Genomic DNA, 16,127 nt, shown 5'->3' on the forward strand with positions numbered 1-16,127 from the left:
GTGAAAGCAGCACTATCAGGACCGTGATGAGCCTAAGGTCACTCAGCTTGGCTATATGTGGAGGAGCGGGGAATCAAACCCGGCTCACCAGATTATTACACCACGCTGGCTAACAAAGCAGGTGACATCTCAAGTAACACAACATCTGTTCTGCCGTTGCAATTTGATATTTTCAAAATTAATGGGCTACCAGTGGCATGTCTGAGCTTTATGATCCATTTACCATAGTGAAGACAAACATTCTTAAAATCCAAGGAACCTATTTTTCCTCTGTGTTCAAGAGTTATGCTGAAAGTATAGCAAGAACTACAGATTGTCTAACAGCGGCCCTGTAAGAAGAGAGCTACATCCTTCTAAGGCCATAGAAATTCGTGGGCTTAGAAGGGTGTAATTTTGCTGATGATGGCACCGTAAAAAGATGAAGAAATAGCTTGGTTCCCATAAATTCACAGTCAAACAACAAACCCATTGAGACTGAACATTTTAGGAGTTTGATTCCATACTCAGTAAAACAAGAACCTCACACTTGGTCCAAAAATAGACTGCTTTCTGTCTTTATATTATGAAGTTGAACCGTTGATTCTAGCTTGTTGTTGTTATGTGCGAAGTCGTGTCTGACCCATCGCGACCCCATGGACAATGATCCTCCAGGCCTTCCTGTCCTCTACCATTCCCCGGAGTCCATTTAAGTTTGCACCTACTGCTTCAGGGACTCCATCCAGCCACCTCATTCTCTGTCGTCCCCTTCTTCTTTTGCCCTCGATCGCTCCCAGCATTAGGCTCTTCTCCAGGGAGTCCTTCCTTCTCATGAGGTGGCCAAAGTATTTGAGTTTCATCTTCAGGATCTGGCCTTCTAAAGAGCAGTCAGGGCTGATCTCCTCTAGGACTGACCGGTTTGTTCGCCTTGCAGTCCAAGGGACTCGCAAGAGTCTTCTCCAGCACCAGAGTTCAAAAGCCCCCTTCAAGGATCGCTGCCTTGTTGTGGCAAGGGGGCTTGCGTAGTTCAGTGAAGCTATGAGCTATACCGTGCAGGGCCACCCAAGACGGACAGGTCATAGCTGAGAGCTCTGACAAAAGGTGATCCACTGGAGAAGGAAATGGCAAACCACTCCAGTATCTTTGCCATGAAAACTCTATGGACAGTTGATTCTAGCTATGATGATACAAACCTGCGGGAGCCTATGGGAAGGGGGGAGGGTTCCCCTTCCCCCTTGGGCCGGGAAGCCCTCACACCACCTCACAGAGGTTTGAACCACCACCACCACTACCACCACCACCAAGCCAATCCAGCTCAGAGACCTAAACCTGAATTAAGGCGATTTGTATGTGTGTGTGTGTGTGCATAACCCTAATATTAACACCTATGTCTAGAAGAAGAAGAAGAAGAAGAAGAAGAAGAAGAGTTGGTTCTTATATGCCGCTTTTCTCTACCCGAAGGAGGCTCAAAGCGGCTTACAGTCGCCTTCCCATTCCTCTCCCCACAACAGACACCCTGTGGGGTGGGTGAGGCTGAGAGAGCCCTGATATCACTGCTCGGTCAGAACAGCTTTATCAGTGCCGTGGCGAGGCCAAGGTCACCCAGCTGGCTGCATGTGGGGGAGCGCAGAATCGAACCTGGCATGCCAGATTAGAAGTCCGCACTCCTAACCACTACACCAAACTGGCTCTCATACAAGAAGGATGAAAAGTCTCCAGTCACTAAATCAGCTTACCTTTTCAATATCTACCAGTTCAGACTCATAGACCTCTGCAATGGTGATATGATGCTTGGCGGCAATAGTGAATCGGCCCTGGGAAGAGAAGAACTAGACTTGAGTACTCTTTTCCCGACAATGCAGTCCAGATATTTGAGTCCAAAGGCAATGTCATCAAACAGCTGACACACCCACCAGCAAGGCCACACGCCAGGATCCCGACCCTTGCACCAAGGGTTTCTTACCATGTCTGTGTAAATATCGATGGCAGCATTTAAGCAGTTGATAGCCTCTGTATCGTATGCATTTGGGAGAGGAAATAATGAATAAAATCAGCTCGGTCATGCAAACATGGTTATTTTTCCCCGTTTGAATTCTTTCTCTCTAGCAAAAAGGACGGAGTTTCTAATGATTCCAGATTAAACAGCCAGCCTTCTTGGCTATTGAACTCTTAATTCGAGACGAAACCTTTTAGCCCCTCAACACAAATGCACACAAAATACCATTTGCCTTATCCAACAAACGCTCCAATAGACACACAAAATGAAATACAGTATTGTTTTAAATGAAAACTGATGTGAGTGTAAACGGCCCTGTGAGCTAAGGCGGCCGAGTGACAGTCCTTTACAAACACAGCAAACAAATGAGTGAATGGGGCCCCCTACTTGAAAGACGTTTCTCAGCATACTTTACTGGAGGGGAGTGCTTGGTACACACAAAGCCATGTGCACACAGAGCTGCCATTTCAACCAAAGGGAACGGGGACACATGCAGCGGTTGCCCATCTGCAGCGCATGCATTGTAGAGGCATAGGGCTTGGGGACACACAACCCTGATGTGGAAGGTGTACATTAGACACAGTGTGGAAAAAGTCTCAGGTTCATGCATCCTCTTCCGTCACACACGGAACATTTCGCATATCAGCACACGGACACATCCACAAGTAGGCCCTGATCACATGATCCATCCGTTGAGAATAAGGGACAGACCGGTCCTGTGCAGGAGGATTCACAGAGCCCCAGCAGAGTACAGCTGTGGCAAGAGCAGCCAGACTGGAGGCAGAGGGGGCTCCGACAGTGGAAAGGGATGTCACTCTGTGTCCTCAAAGAGGATAAAGGGGGAAGGAGAGAGGCTATGGCCTTGATCCATGGGGAGAAGGCACCGTGTGGGGCCCCTGGAAGTGTGGGGCCCGTGACATGTACTACATGTGCTACATGGATAAACCGGCCCTCCTGTGAGCAGATCCTACTCCTGTACCATCATCCGCTTCAACACATGCTGGCAGAACCAGCCTGGTTTAGTATCAAACCAGAAATGGAATTACCCAAGATCTAATGATGGAACTGATCAGGTGGCTGTCGCCAGTCACTTTCTCTCAGCCTAACCTCCCTTGCAAGGTTGTCGTTGTCGCTAGGGTAAAAATGGGGGGTGGGGAGAGAAACAGATATACCATCTTGAATTCATTGAAGAAACAGCAGGATAAAAATATGACAAGCCAGTAGAAATCACATGCGAGCAACAAGCTGGCTCCAAAAAGGTGCGGTAATGTATATCCTGCAAATTCAAGCTGGGTTTAATCGATCCAAATCATGCTCTAACAAAAAACCACAATCATAAGATGGAAGAAAGAAAAATCCTCCAGCCTCCTCACAACTTTCCAGGAAAGGGTTTGCCAGTTGGAATAGCATAGCCTGAAGGGGCCCATTGACCTTAACAGACCTGACCTTAACTGAAGATCTGGCGGAAGAGTTCTGTTTTACAGGCCCTGTGGAACTTTGTCAGCTCCATCAGGGCCCTCAGCTCTCCCGGGAGCTCATTCCACCAGGTCGGGGCCAGGCATGTCTCTCTGAGGCCAGGAACTATTAACAGATTAGTCCCCACAGAGTGAAGAGCCCTGCAGGGAGCATAAGCAGACAAGCAGCCCCTCACATAGGCAGGGCCCAAGCCGCAGATGACCTTAAAGGTCAGAACCAATACCATGAACTTGATCCGAGTCATAACTGGTAACCAATGCAGCTACCTCAGCACAGGCTGGATGTGGGTCCTCCAAGATGAACCATTGAGGACCCTAGCGGCTGTATTCTGCACCAGCTGGAGTTTCTGGGTCAAGGACAAGGGAAGGCCAGTGTAGAGCGAGTTACAGAAGTCCAATCTAGAGGTAACCATTGTGTGGATCACTGTGGCCAAACAGTCCAGAGGCAGGTAGTGTGCTAGTAGAATTACAGGAGCCTTCCGCTCTTATACAAAACTTAAGCCATGCGGAAAGATACTCACCCAAGTGCCTTGCCTAACAAGAATAATCAGCAATGCCTCTCACCTTGCGGATCTGCCTTTTTGTAAGCATTTCCTGCATCCACAAAGCAGGTCGCTGAATCGTGTTTACTCTGCAACTGCATGTGGAGCTTGGCTGCCTGGCAAAATGCATTTCCTGCAGCTGGGGGAGAAAAACACCCAACATTTCATTATTGTCAGTGCAATATTAAAAGAAGCAAACAGAATGACAAAAGTGCTGCATGTTCTCGCAATAAAAATGTTTTGCTGCATGGTTTTCATGCTTGCATTAAAAAATCCAGAGTTATGAATACCCATAAGTGTGTGGAGCTGATTTAAAGCAAGTCAGATCACTGGCCCATTGACCTCCAGCAAATGCTGGCAGGGGCTCATGGGAATTGTAGTCCATGAACATCTGGAGGACCATAGGTTGACTACCTCGGCCTTAAATGGTCTGGGACCATCACATCTATGGGATGGCCTCTCCTACTACATCTCCCCAAGAGCATTATGGTCAAATGACTAAAGTCTACTTAGGGGCATAACTGGGAACTGCGAGGATGAGAATGATGATGATGACTGCTAAATCCTGTCACTGTGCTTGCTGGCTGGGGATGGGTAAGTAACACTTCCTGTGTTTGTGCTGGTCATGGGCTCCACTGCAGTTTCCGAGCCATCCCCTCTCACTCTCAGCCGTGCAATGTTATCCATCAGCAAATTACCTCCCTCTAAGAGTCCGGTCAAATGTTTTTAGGTGGTGCTGAAATTGTCACCCCACTGCCCAGAAATCCAAGGGGAGAGCTGAAATGGCAGAAACGATTCTCCGGTAATTGCTCCTGGGAGAAGAGTCTATATCATCTGCTGGCAGAGTCATTATCGAGAGTCTGCAGAGATGAGTGGATTTTAAAATTCAATGCAAATCATGACTTGGCCTCTGGGACAAATGAGAGTGGCTGCTACACACTGTTCATCTTGTTGCGCGTGCAATTTAGGACTGTTGATTCAAGATAATGGCCTTGAATTAATAACCTCAGACATCTAAGATGGTGTCGGAAAAGCTCTGTGGGAACTGGGAAGGAATGAAGCAGGGAACAGCCTGCTGGATGACTAGCAACGGCTGAGTGAGATCCAACTCAGTTTGTTTCTCTTCCGCTCATAAGTAGTTAAGATCCGGGTATGCTCAGAGGCATTTCAAGCAGCAGAAGAGAAGGTAGAACATCCTAGTTGGCTAGTGGCAGCTAAATGAGATCGGGCTGTTTCACTTCTGTTCAGAAATAATTAAGAGTTGGGCAGACCCAGCTGCATGAGCCAAAGGGTTGTAAGACTAGAGTATAAGAGGAAATATCTGGCAGAAAACAAAAAGCAGAGAAACCTTGCTGTTTGTTTCTGGATTTTTATTTTTATATTTTTGGGTATTGTAAACTGCTTTGGGACCCCACTGGATAGAAAAGCAGGATATAAGTAATCAAATGAATCAGTCTAAAGACCTGTGCCCCTCCTGCTACAAAGAAAAACAGACATTTGCATACATACCACTCCAGTTTTTGGCTATCTTAAACATATTTGCAGCTCTAGTGTACATTTCACATGCTTCTTCCAACTTCGTATTTCCCCTAGAAAAACAGAACGAAAGCAAAGGGGATTAGAGGGAGCCAAGTCCCTTGTTCATGATTATATGTACTTTTTTATTATACTGTTCCTCTAATGAGCACAAGTTGGTGACCATTGTTCTCTTCTTTCCCTGTTTTACAAACTCTGTGAAGTACGCCTGACTGAGCAATCCTGTTTGTTTAGTAACTGATGTTTAAACCTGTTTAAACTTGATGTATGTATGTTGTTGCTATTTTGCTTTATTTCCACTTTTTAAACCAAAACAATCAGCTGATCCTGCTGTCCCAAGATAACAGCCTGAGAGAACTGTTTTAGGATTCCTTTATATTTAACTGCAGATTTATTTAACATCGTTATAATAACTCACTACATATAGTTTAAACTCAATTTCACTATTTCACAAAAACAAATGGACTGCAATTGTAACTAGCATATGAAACAAACTTGTAGATGATTACCATTCTTTTGTTCTAATTAATTTTGATATGCCAACCAATAGGTGATCAAGCAATTTGACCCAATCTTTCTTTTTTGAACCAGCCCTAAGCTCTGGAGTTTGCTTTGATGACACACAATTCCTTCTAAGTACTGAAGTTGCCAAGGACGATCAGAAAACTACATATCATATTTGGCAGATCTGGGGTTGGCTTTACGTTTACTATACAAATTATTTATTTATATCTGATTAAAATAAGTGCAAGAATCATTATGGTTTAGAAAATCTTTTATGTTTATGTAATAAGATGGGAGTACATTGTTGATCCTGATGATTTTTGGGACGGTCTGAATGTTGTTACCACCACTGAACTATGAAGTCAAGCAATATTGATTCATGGCGCTAAAGTGAAAGGATTTTTAGAAGGCGCTGTCTCAACGACATTTGTCCCAAAGTTATATTTTTAAAACTGATTTCAGTTGAGCATGACTAGGCATTTACAGGCTGTTTGATTTTAGTTGATTTTAGTCTTCGTTTTAAATAATTCTATCTGTATTCTGTTTTAATTCTTCCCTGCTCCACATTGAGGGGAAGTGGGAGAGTTTAAATAAGTAGGAGCAAAAGCTTTATCTTGGGCAGTGCCTGTAGCTATATATATAGGTGAAAAAATGATTGGATTCTGGTGGGGGCTGGGTGGGTGAGAGTGTTGGCAGAGTCTAAATATACATAGAAGCTGAGCACAAGCTGATCAAGAAAAAAATAGATTTATTGGATAAGAGTACAAACTGTTTGGGAAAGAGGACAGAGAGAGAGGCCTTATCAGATAGCTGCTCTAGCTGGGAGAGAGGGAGAGAACTAACTAACTGTTCCCAGAACTACAGAGGGAAACTTGAATGAACCAATCAGAGGCAAGAAAGGGAACTATCTGAAATATGGGGAGGTCCCTAATCTTGCTGCTTTAGCAAGCTGTCCCCTTTACTGCCTCTGCAGGATTTTACAGTCAATTATTTTGATATACACACAGTAGATCTTGCATATTCCAACAGAGAGAATCGTTCATTTCTTTTCCTAGTTATTTGTTACTAGATTTAAAGCCCGTTGTACTTTTAAATACAATGGGTGCTAGAAAGGGGGGAGGGGGAGAAGAAACGTTTGGGCCCGGGGGGAAGGCCTGCTTCCCTTCTCTTCCCCCCAGCCACAGCGCGACCTTCCCCCCGGGCCCAGACGCTCCTGCTGTGCCCGTTGGGAAGGCCTCATTCCCTCTCCTCCCCCTCATCAGTGGCACGGCCTTCCCGCCAGGCCTAGAAGCACACCTGGGGCCTCTTCGAGGCCTCCTTCTGTACTCATGCCATGGCACCGCTTCCCCGTCGCTTTCTGGACTGTCCTGGACCATCCTGCCCGCCCACTTAGGCCTTAGCCTTTTATATTTAACAGCAACTCACTGTTAAAGATGTTACATTGACATAAATAGGGAGAATTGAGCAAGCTGTATTTATTTCTTTTTAAACCACTCATCAAGTCTAGTCCCCTTAAGGAAAATTACATGTTCAAAGAGAATACAATTTTCTACTAGTCACAGATCTCTGATCAAATTTATGCCAACTAAGAAAGCCAAAACCGATTAACCAGATTTACTAGACAAGATGACTTGTGAGAGCTTTAATCTAACGGATAAAGTTATAACTGCCTCTCCTTTGCCGTTCCTCTCAAAGAACGTTCAGCAGGACTTGGCAGATGTGAACTTCCTTCAATCATTTCGTTCTTTACCCTTTGAGGAACAAGGCAATATAATTGCCCAATTTTGGAAATTACAGCATACACTGGTACAAATTAATCAGGATCAAAACCAGCCAATCAGACAAAAAGAGTTATCTTTAGCTGTCCCATACAAGTCTCCTCACAAGAATAAGAATCAGTCTTTATCTAGATATTTAGATGGAATCACCGTCCCCTTGGCCAGCAAGAAACCACGTGAACCAAGCCCAACAAGAGAGTAAATTCCTATTACTCTTGAGCCAAGAATTATAATTAACCCAAGAAATCCCCCCAAATTGTCCATATAAGACTCCCTACCCCTAGCAGCAGACTCCATATCTTAAACTGGAATATAGCTGGTTCATGAGAGTTTATTGCAAGGATACAATAGGTTATGGCCTCCTAAAATGTTTTACATCTTCAGAAGACTTGGTTAATGGACAAACCTAATTTTTCCTGGTAACTTCACTTTTTCTCAGAGATGATTCTTTGGTCCATGGAGGAGTAAGACACATGGGAGTCTGACTTGTTTAATTTCATCCAGTTTGAAATCCAGAGAGATTTTATACAATTGAATGGTTATTTAGAGGTGGACAGAAACTTATTTTACTTATGTCAGCCCCAGAAGAGCCAGTGTAATAGATTATATTTCGGTTCCACTTGAATATCTTTCTCACTTTAAACACTTAAAAGCCAAAGGTTTCATGGGAAGTTATAATCTCCCAGTCTTTTTTTCCAACAGATTTTTCTTTGGGACACTATTCTGCTCTAACACAAAGTTTTTCTCTCCCCCCAAATCAAAATAATGTTCACCAATTACAATGGAGCTCTATATTAATAAGGCTAGAACTATAATGGGTTCCATTTGTCGCATTAATAGGGTTCCATAGTCAGACTCCGTTTCCAGCTGCTTGTACAACTTGCATGAGATTTGTTCTCTCTCTATGAAAAAGAACCTTGACAGGACACCTTCTGAAGCCAAGCAGAAGAGCTGACGTAACAGCGACTGGAGAATAACAAAAAGGAATCTCCAACAAAAGCATTGTGAGTTTAAAAGTACCTGTACAATCTCAGTTCTTTGAAAGCTACTGGAACTAAAGAAAATGTACAGAGAGATTATTAAAATGAGGAGACAGACCGCCTTGAGTAAGGAGTGGGAATGTCTCATTTCAGCTATTAACAACAATGATAATAAGGCCCTTCTGGTCCATTCTTAACATTGCTTCAATCCCAATTTTAAAATGCCTTGCTGTATTGCTCCCTTCTTGTGAGAAAACCATTTCAAGGGACCTTTGGGAGAGGGAGCAATGGAAGTGGCCAATTCCCTAGCTTGTGGCTAGGCCCATTAAGGCAGGAGGGGAAAGGCTGCGGACTCCCTTTGGAGCTCCTGCAGATCCCCGGGGGTCCATGGACCCCTGGTTAGGAATCCATAGCTTATGTGCTTAGTTCATCTCCAGCTATTATTTCTCTTGATTTAACAGCCCCTTGACCTGAGGTGTCAGTCAAGGAAGTTATATGCCTTATTAAGGGATTAAAATTAGAAAAAAAATCCCTGGCTTTGATCGAATTCTTAGTGTTATTTAAGGCTGATCCACAACGGTCTTGGCCCCAACTTTTAGTCATTCCAGTAAGCAAATCCCTGATTCGTGGAGGCATTCAATTACTGTTCCCATATTTTAAAAGGGGTCTAGAATAAACCCATCCTCCTATTGTCCTGTTAGCCTCCTTCCCTCTTTGAGGAAATTATATTCTGCTTGTCTACTCACGAAACTTTGGGATTGGATGGAATCAGAAGCCATACTGGGGCATGAACAGATAGGCTTTAGATGGACATCTTCAACATATAACTATTGTCTAGGTCGAGAAATTGTCTATTTCTCAACTATTTCCCAACTATTTCAACTATTGTCTAGGTCTCTACCATTTGGTCGAGAAATTTTAATCTTTTAAGGGGAGGTGATTATATGAGGGCTTTATTGACCTTAAGGAGTCATTTGATTCTATGAAGTGCCTTAGACTGTGGAATATATTTAATTTAATATGGACAAAAAGGCTCCTAGGACTTTTCCAATGACTATGCTCAGGTTCAACTGCACAAGTATATTGTGGTTCATATTGATTTTAGTTGTGACACCTCATTGATCTTAAGATATTTGTTTTAATACAGACTCTACAGGGACCCTCCTATTTTAAGTACTACAATTCAAGCACAAACCCATCTTCCGGATGCAAATTTTAAAGCGCAACTTAACGAATGCTGGAGAATTTAGCATCTGACACCTGCTTCCATATGCGTTTGCACTCAAAAACGGAATGACATTAAAAAAACCTTAGCGCTAGCATTCATCTCTTTATAATCAATACCAGATACTCACTGGAATTAACAGATTTGTGGAATTATATCCAGGAAAGGCCATTAACTCATAATCAGATTAACATCTCAGTTCATTTCCAACTAACAAGCACAGTGTCTCATGTTCACTGCACATTCCACTGACAGAATCCTGAGTTTGATACGCATCACAATGAAGGGTTAACCAGGTGGAAGACTGTGGAAATGACAGAACTGAATGCACTACTTTAAACTGCACAAGGAAGGATTACATGTTAAACATATTCTGTCAATAATTCCCTGTAAATGGAAAATTGGTGAATGATAGAATCTTTCTCCCAAATGCTCCTTTTATTTGCAAGGAATTATTACCAGAGGAAGGGGAAACATAACTGTGATCTCTCCACCTACAGTCTAAAATGAACAGCCATTCTAACACCTCAGAATTCTGCCATTTCATTTTGTTGCGTGTGTAAATCAGACCAGAGAGATTTTATAGAAAGCTAAAAAATTCTCATCGTTTTGGACTAATTTTCACAAATAGAAATAAGTAAACTGTCAATTTAAATTATTCTAACAATGGGTGGTTACAAGTGAATGTTTTCCATATTAAAATTCTAGGCTATAACTTATCGCCCAGACATCTGCCAGTCCATGAGCAGGATTTTGTTTAAAATTTGGGTTTTATTAAAATAATAGCAGTATTCCACTTTTCAAGAGGGAGGAATATTTGATCACAGGGGCCGCCATATACCGTTTAAAGTGGTACAGCCCTCCTCTTCTGTCTCTGAGGAGTCTGTCAGTGGACACTTAAAAGAAAGAAGAGCTGTTTTTTTATACCCCCTTTTCACTACCGGAAGGAGTCCCAGAGCAGCTTACAAACTCCTTTCCCTTCCTCTCCTCACAACATACATCCCTGTGAGGTAGGTGGAGCTGACAGAAGTCTGACAGGACTGCTCCGTGAGAACAGCTCTATCAGGACTGTGACTACCCCAAGGTGGCATGCGGAGGAGTGGGGGGGATCAGACACCACCGCTCTTAACCACTACGCCACGTTGCCCAACCCCACTTCACCTCTCCATCAAAGGGAAGTCTCCCCCCCCCCCAAAAAAAAAACACTTTTCACTCCTTTCCCTTCTGCTCCAACCTTCAAGTCACAGCCCAGGAAGATGCGAGAACACGGATTAAAATGGGATGTCCCTCCATTACATAAAGCATGCCCATCATGTGCCAGTCAAGCAAAAATCCCTTTCCTCCAAGAACGGCCCACCTCGTTTTCTCCTCTAACCTTTTCTTTAAAAAAAAAACCTATAAATAAAGAAAGGCCCTGGGGGCTCTCCAAAGAATAATTTTACTCATGGGGAATAAAATGCAGCCAGCCTTGAAAGAAGTCCTGCTCAATCCGTTCTGCAGCAGACTAGCGGCGCTGCAGAGCTCGCCCCTCGACCGGGTGGGGTGGCCCACGCCAGCCCCCAAAGGCCACGGGGAGAGCCGCCTTGCCCCCCCTCCCCCCCCCAGCCTCCTCCCTCAGACCCCCAAGGGGCCGCCTGCAGCCTCCCCATCCCCGTCAGCCCGCCTGGCTCCATCAAGGTCAGGCTACTCTGCAGTCCGTCTCCCGCCCGCTCACCCGAAGAGCCCTCTGAGGAACGAATGGGAGGATTTCACCCTCTTCTCGGCCTCGGCCAGGAGCTGCACGGCCTCCCGCTCCTTGTTGCCCGCAGTGGCGGCATCCATCGCGACGGAGGCACCGGCGGGCCGTGCGCGGCTGGCGGCGAGGAGGCTGGAGGAAGGGAGGGAGGGAGGGAGGCGGCCCGCCACAGCCCCGCCTCCTCCGCCGCCGCCTCTTCCCGGGAAGATGGTCGAGGCGCGAAATTAGGCCCGTGTGTCATGAGGGGGAGGCGGCAGATGTTAAGGGGGACAGTGAGGAGCCGTCTGAGGGGATTTTGGGCAGCCCCTTCTCCCGCCTGGCAAGGGCTGGCAGCACGGGGGGGGGGGGGGGGTTGTGCTCTGCTCTGCTCCTCGGCCCCTCAGATTTCCTTTTACACACGTGGCAGGCGGCACATCATCGTCATTATTGTTATTATTACTTAAGTGGTGATGGTCTGAAGACGCTGGACAAATTTAGGGCCCAGGGGCACCTTTAAACCCCACGAATGTTTTATTCAAGGTATGAGCTTTCGTGGGGACGAGCATCGATATTGTGTCTGAGGAAGTGTGTGCGCAGTTTTTTTTACTGCAGTAGTGCTTGGATAAAGGATGATGAAGAAGAAGAGTTGGTTCTTCCGCTTTTCTCCACTAAAAGGAATGACACTGGGAGCCACGTTAACTGGCTAAGGAAGATGTCAGCTTGGTTGAACCCACTGTTGATTCAGTCAAATCTGTGGATGAATTCCGATTCAGCAACAGAAAGATAAATGCTAGTTTTTTTGTTTTACTGCAGTAGTACTTAAATAAGGATGATGAAGAGTTGGTTCCTGTATTCCGCTTTTCTCTACCAGAAGGAGTCTCAAAGCGGCTTACGTTCGCCTTCCCTTTCCTCTCCCCACAACAGACACCCTGTGAGGGAGGTGAGGCTGAGAGAGCCCTGATATTACTGAAGAAGAAGAAGAGTTGGTTCTTATATGCCGCTTTTCCCTACCTGAAGGAGGCTCAAAGCGGCTTACAGTCACCTTCCCTTTCCTCTCCCCACAACAGACACCCTGTGAGGGAGGCGAGGCTGAGAGAGCCCTGATATTACTGAAGAAGAAGAAGAGTTGGTTCTTATATGCCGCTTTTATCTACCCGAAGGAGTCTCAAAGCAGCTTACATTTGCCTTCCCTTTCCTCTCCCCACAACAGACACCCTGTGAGGTGGGTGAGGCTGAGAGAGCCCTGACATCACTGCTTGATCAGAACTACTCGATCAAAGCTGTGGCGAGGCCAAGGATGTGAAATGACAGAGCATAGCTCAATCTTGTCAATGTTCAGAAGCTCAGCATGACTGGGAGACCATCAAGAGAAGATAATAGCAAGCCATATCTGCTTGATCACTTACCTTGAGAAACCAGTTGAAGCACTATAAGTCAGCTGCAACCTGACAGCATTTCGTACTCAGTGCTTAAATGATCCCTTTGTGAATCTTGAATGTGTGTGTGATTGCCCTACACACTCCTTTCCCTTCAGATTCCAAACATACCTTTTAGGTCTTTCCATGTAATTGAAACAGTTCCCTCACGTGAGATTCGGCTTTACTATCCAGATGTTTTGTCCTCAGACGCCTGTTGTAGTGACCCTCACTTTGCTTACAGTTAAGTCAACTACAATGGCTAGTAGCCACCTTTTAATCCTCTACCTTGACTTTGTGACATCATCGCCAAGGCCTGATCAAAGCAGCATGCTGACAGCATTGTGACTTAAGAGTTCTCTTGCCCAATCATTTTCATTTCCCAGGCTCCTTCAGTGCCCCAGTAGCAGAACACATACCTTATGTATAAGCTTACTGTGTTCACTCTCTGGTACTTCTGCTGAACAGATCTCTGGGAAAGGGTGTGATTTCCACACAGCAATGATACTTTAGTTTTTTTATCCATAAAAAGTAAAATTGGTCCTCCATCTTTGATATCTTTTTCATTTCCCTGTCCTCCCCACGCCCACAGTGGCCATCTCCCCTACCAAGGAATGTTGGGTTCTTTAAACAAAACCAGCAATATCATAATAGCAATACAATGATCTGTTAGATCCTCTGAACTCCCAGCCTTCATTTAAAAATGTGGAAATTTCTAGATGCTTTCTTTACAGAGGTATAAAGGGAATACATTATTTTTGCAATGAAAAGAGCTAGAGATTTACTGCTAGGTGCAGGAAGAGATTCACATGAGGGGGATGTTCCTCACATGAGGGGATTACCCAGTGGTGGGTTTATCATGCAAATGGTCTGAAGGGACATAGTTCAGGCATGGCCTTAGGGCGAAACAACCCTGTGAATGAGACAGAGTTTCTCTGGAGAAAATGGCAGCTCTGGATGGTGAGTTCTATGACATTATTCCTCTCGGAGATCACTACCCTTCCCAAACCTGCCTTTCTCAGTCTCCCACCCCCTCCTAAACCTCCATGAATCTTCCAACCCCAAACTGACAACTCTAATTCAGTGGGAGACCTGTGCCTATCAGCCAACTCTTCAGTTCAGAAGGCCTTTATTGGCATACAAAAACAGAAAAAATACATTATAAAGCATTGATGGATCTTCAGTCACGAGACCTCATAGCCAGCTGTAGAAACTTGGGAACTGATTCCATTACTAGAGATTTTTTGTTTCCTAGTAAGAAGATGATCTCAGCCTGGCCTTTTCCACTTTTGACTGTGGAGGAACCCCTGAAATATTTTTCAGGTTTTGAGGAACCCCAGAAGTGGTGACATGCCCCTTCAGAGAAGAGGGTCGGTCACTCACCCACCCACTCACTCACTGTAATGTGATGTTAGTAATATGTAATGTAATTCTGAATTTAATTCTCTGGTCTCAGGACAGGATAGTTGCCAGCACAACTGACAGTTGCCAGCACAAGTGACAGTCACCCCAGAAGAAGAAGAACGAAAGGTTATTTTTCCATTAACTCTACCCTATTGTCTAGCCCACTTTGCAATTAACTACAGGCCAGTAAAAAAAAAAGAAGGAAGAAGAAGAAGAATGAAGAAGAAGGTTGGTTCTTACATGCCACTTTTCTCTACCCAAGGGAGGCTCAAAGCTGCTTACAGTCGCCTTCCCTTTCCTCTCCCCACAACAGACACCCTGTGAGGTGGGTGATGCTGAGAGAGCCCTGATCTCACTGCCTGGTCAGAACAGCTTTATCAGTGCCGTGGGGAGCCCAAGGTCACCCAGCTGGCTGCATGTGGGGGACTGCAGACTCAAACTTGGCATGCCACATTAAAAGTCTGCACTCCTAACCACTACACCAAACTGGCTCTCGAAAATGTAGAAAATTCCACATTTTAAAAAGGTCGGGAGTTCAGAGGATCTAATAGATCGTTGTATTACTATTATGATATTGCTGGTTTTGTTTAAAGAACCCAACATTCCTTGGTGGGGGGGGCACTGGGGGGGAGGACAGGGAAATGAAATAAATCAAAGATGGAGGACCTCTTTTACTTTTTATGGATAAAAAAACTAGAGTATCATTGCTGTGTGGAAATGATAATTGACAGTACCTTTCTCAGAGATCTGTTTAGCAGAAGTTCCTGGGAAAGCTTATACATAAGGTATGTGTTCTGCTACTGGGGCACTGAAGGAGCCTGGGAAATGAAAATGATTGGGCAAGAGAGCTCGTAGGTCACAATGCCATCAGCATGCTGCTTTGATCTGGCCTTGGCGATGATGTCACAAAGTCAAGGTAGAGGATTAAAAGGCGGCTAGTAGCCATTGTATTTGCATACTATGAGTAAACTGTAAGGAAGTGAGGGCCACTACAACAGGCTCCTGAGGACAAAACATCTGGATAGTAAAGCCGAATCTCACGTGAGGAAACTGTTTCAACTATTTGGAAAGACCTAAAAGGTATGGTTGGAATCTGAAGGGAAAGGATGGTTTGATGAATGATGGGGAATAGAGAATGTAGGGCAACCACACACACACACACACACACACACTCAAGATTCACAAAAGAATAATTCAAGCACTGGGTATGGAATGCTGATAAGTTGCAGCTGACTGGTTTCTCAAGGCAATTGGTTTCTCAAGGCAAGTGATCAAGCAGATGTGGTTTGCCATTACCTTCTCTTGATGGTCTCCCAGTCATGTTGAGCTGAGCATTGACAGGATTGAGCTATGCTCTGTCATTTCACATCCTTGGGATTGTCCCAGCATTGATCAAGCTGTTCTGACCAAGGAGCAATGTCAGGGCTCTCTCAGCCTCACTTACCTCATAGGGTGTCTGTTGTGGGGAGCGGGCGATTGTAAGCGGCTTTGAGAATCCTTCTGGTAGAGAAAAGTGGAATACAAGAACCAACTCTTCTTCATCATCCTTATTCAAGCACTAAAAAATACACTAGCATTTTTT

At 44.8% G+C, this 16,127-nt stretch overlaps 1 protein-coding gene and 1 long non-coding RNA gene across 4 annotated transcripts in view; one reads left to right on the forward strand and one right to left on the reverse strand.

The window, feature by feature from the left end:
* The window catches only part of LOC143825054 (beta-soluble NSF attachment protein-like), a 29,785-nt gene extending 17,823 nt beyond the window's left edge, over positions 1 to 11,962 (reverse strand). The window contains exons 1-5 of one of the 2 annotated variants that reach the window (XM_077313015.1): positions 11,727 to 11,962; positions 5,499 to 5,578; positions 4,012 to 4,128; positions 1,940 to 1,986; positions 1,713 to 1,790 (exon numbers count right to left, since the gene is read on the reverse strand). In XM_077313015.1, coding sequence (XP_077169130.1) covers positions 1,713 to 1,790; positions 1,940 to 1,986; positions 4,012 to 4,128; positions 5,499 to 5,578; positions 11,727 to 11,833 — 429 coding nt within the window. In that variant the 5' untranslated portion in view covers positions 11,834 to 11,962. The remainder of the gene's footprint in view (positions 1 to 1,712; positions 1,791 to 1,939; positions 1,987 to 4,011; positions 4,129 to 5,498; positions 5,579 to 11,726) is intronic. The other variant, XM_077313023.1, reaches the window with a different exon arrangement.
* Positions 11,963 to 15,467: 3,505 nt separating this feature from the next.
* LOC143825129 (uncharacterized) overlaps positions 15,468 to 16,127 on the forward strand; it is a 52,295-nt gene continuing 51,635 nt past the window's right edge. For both annotated transcript variants that reach the window (XR_013226953.1, XR_013226952.1), the window contains exon 1: positions 15,468 to 15,625. This is a non-coding gene — a long non-coding RNA (uncharacterized LOC143825129). The remainder of the gene's footprint in view (positions 15,626 to 16,127) is intronic.

This window comes from Paroedura picta, chromosome 1, assembly GCF_049243985.1.
Source record: "Paroedura picta isolate Pp20150507F chromosome 1, Ppicta_v3.0, whole genome shotgun sequence".
Classification (NCBI taxonomy): domain Eukaryota; kingdom Metazoa; phylum Chordata; class Lepidosauria; order Squamata; family Gekkonidae; genus Paroedura; species Paroedura picta.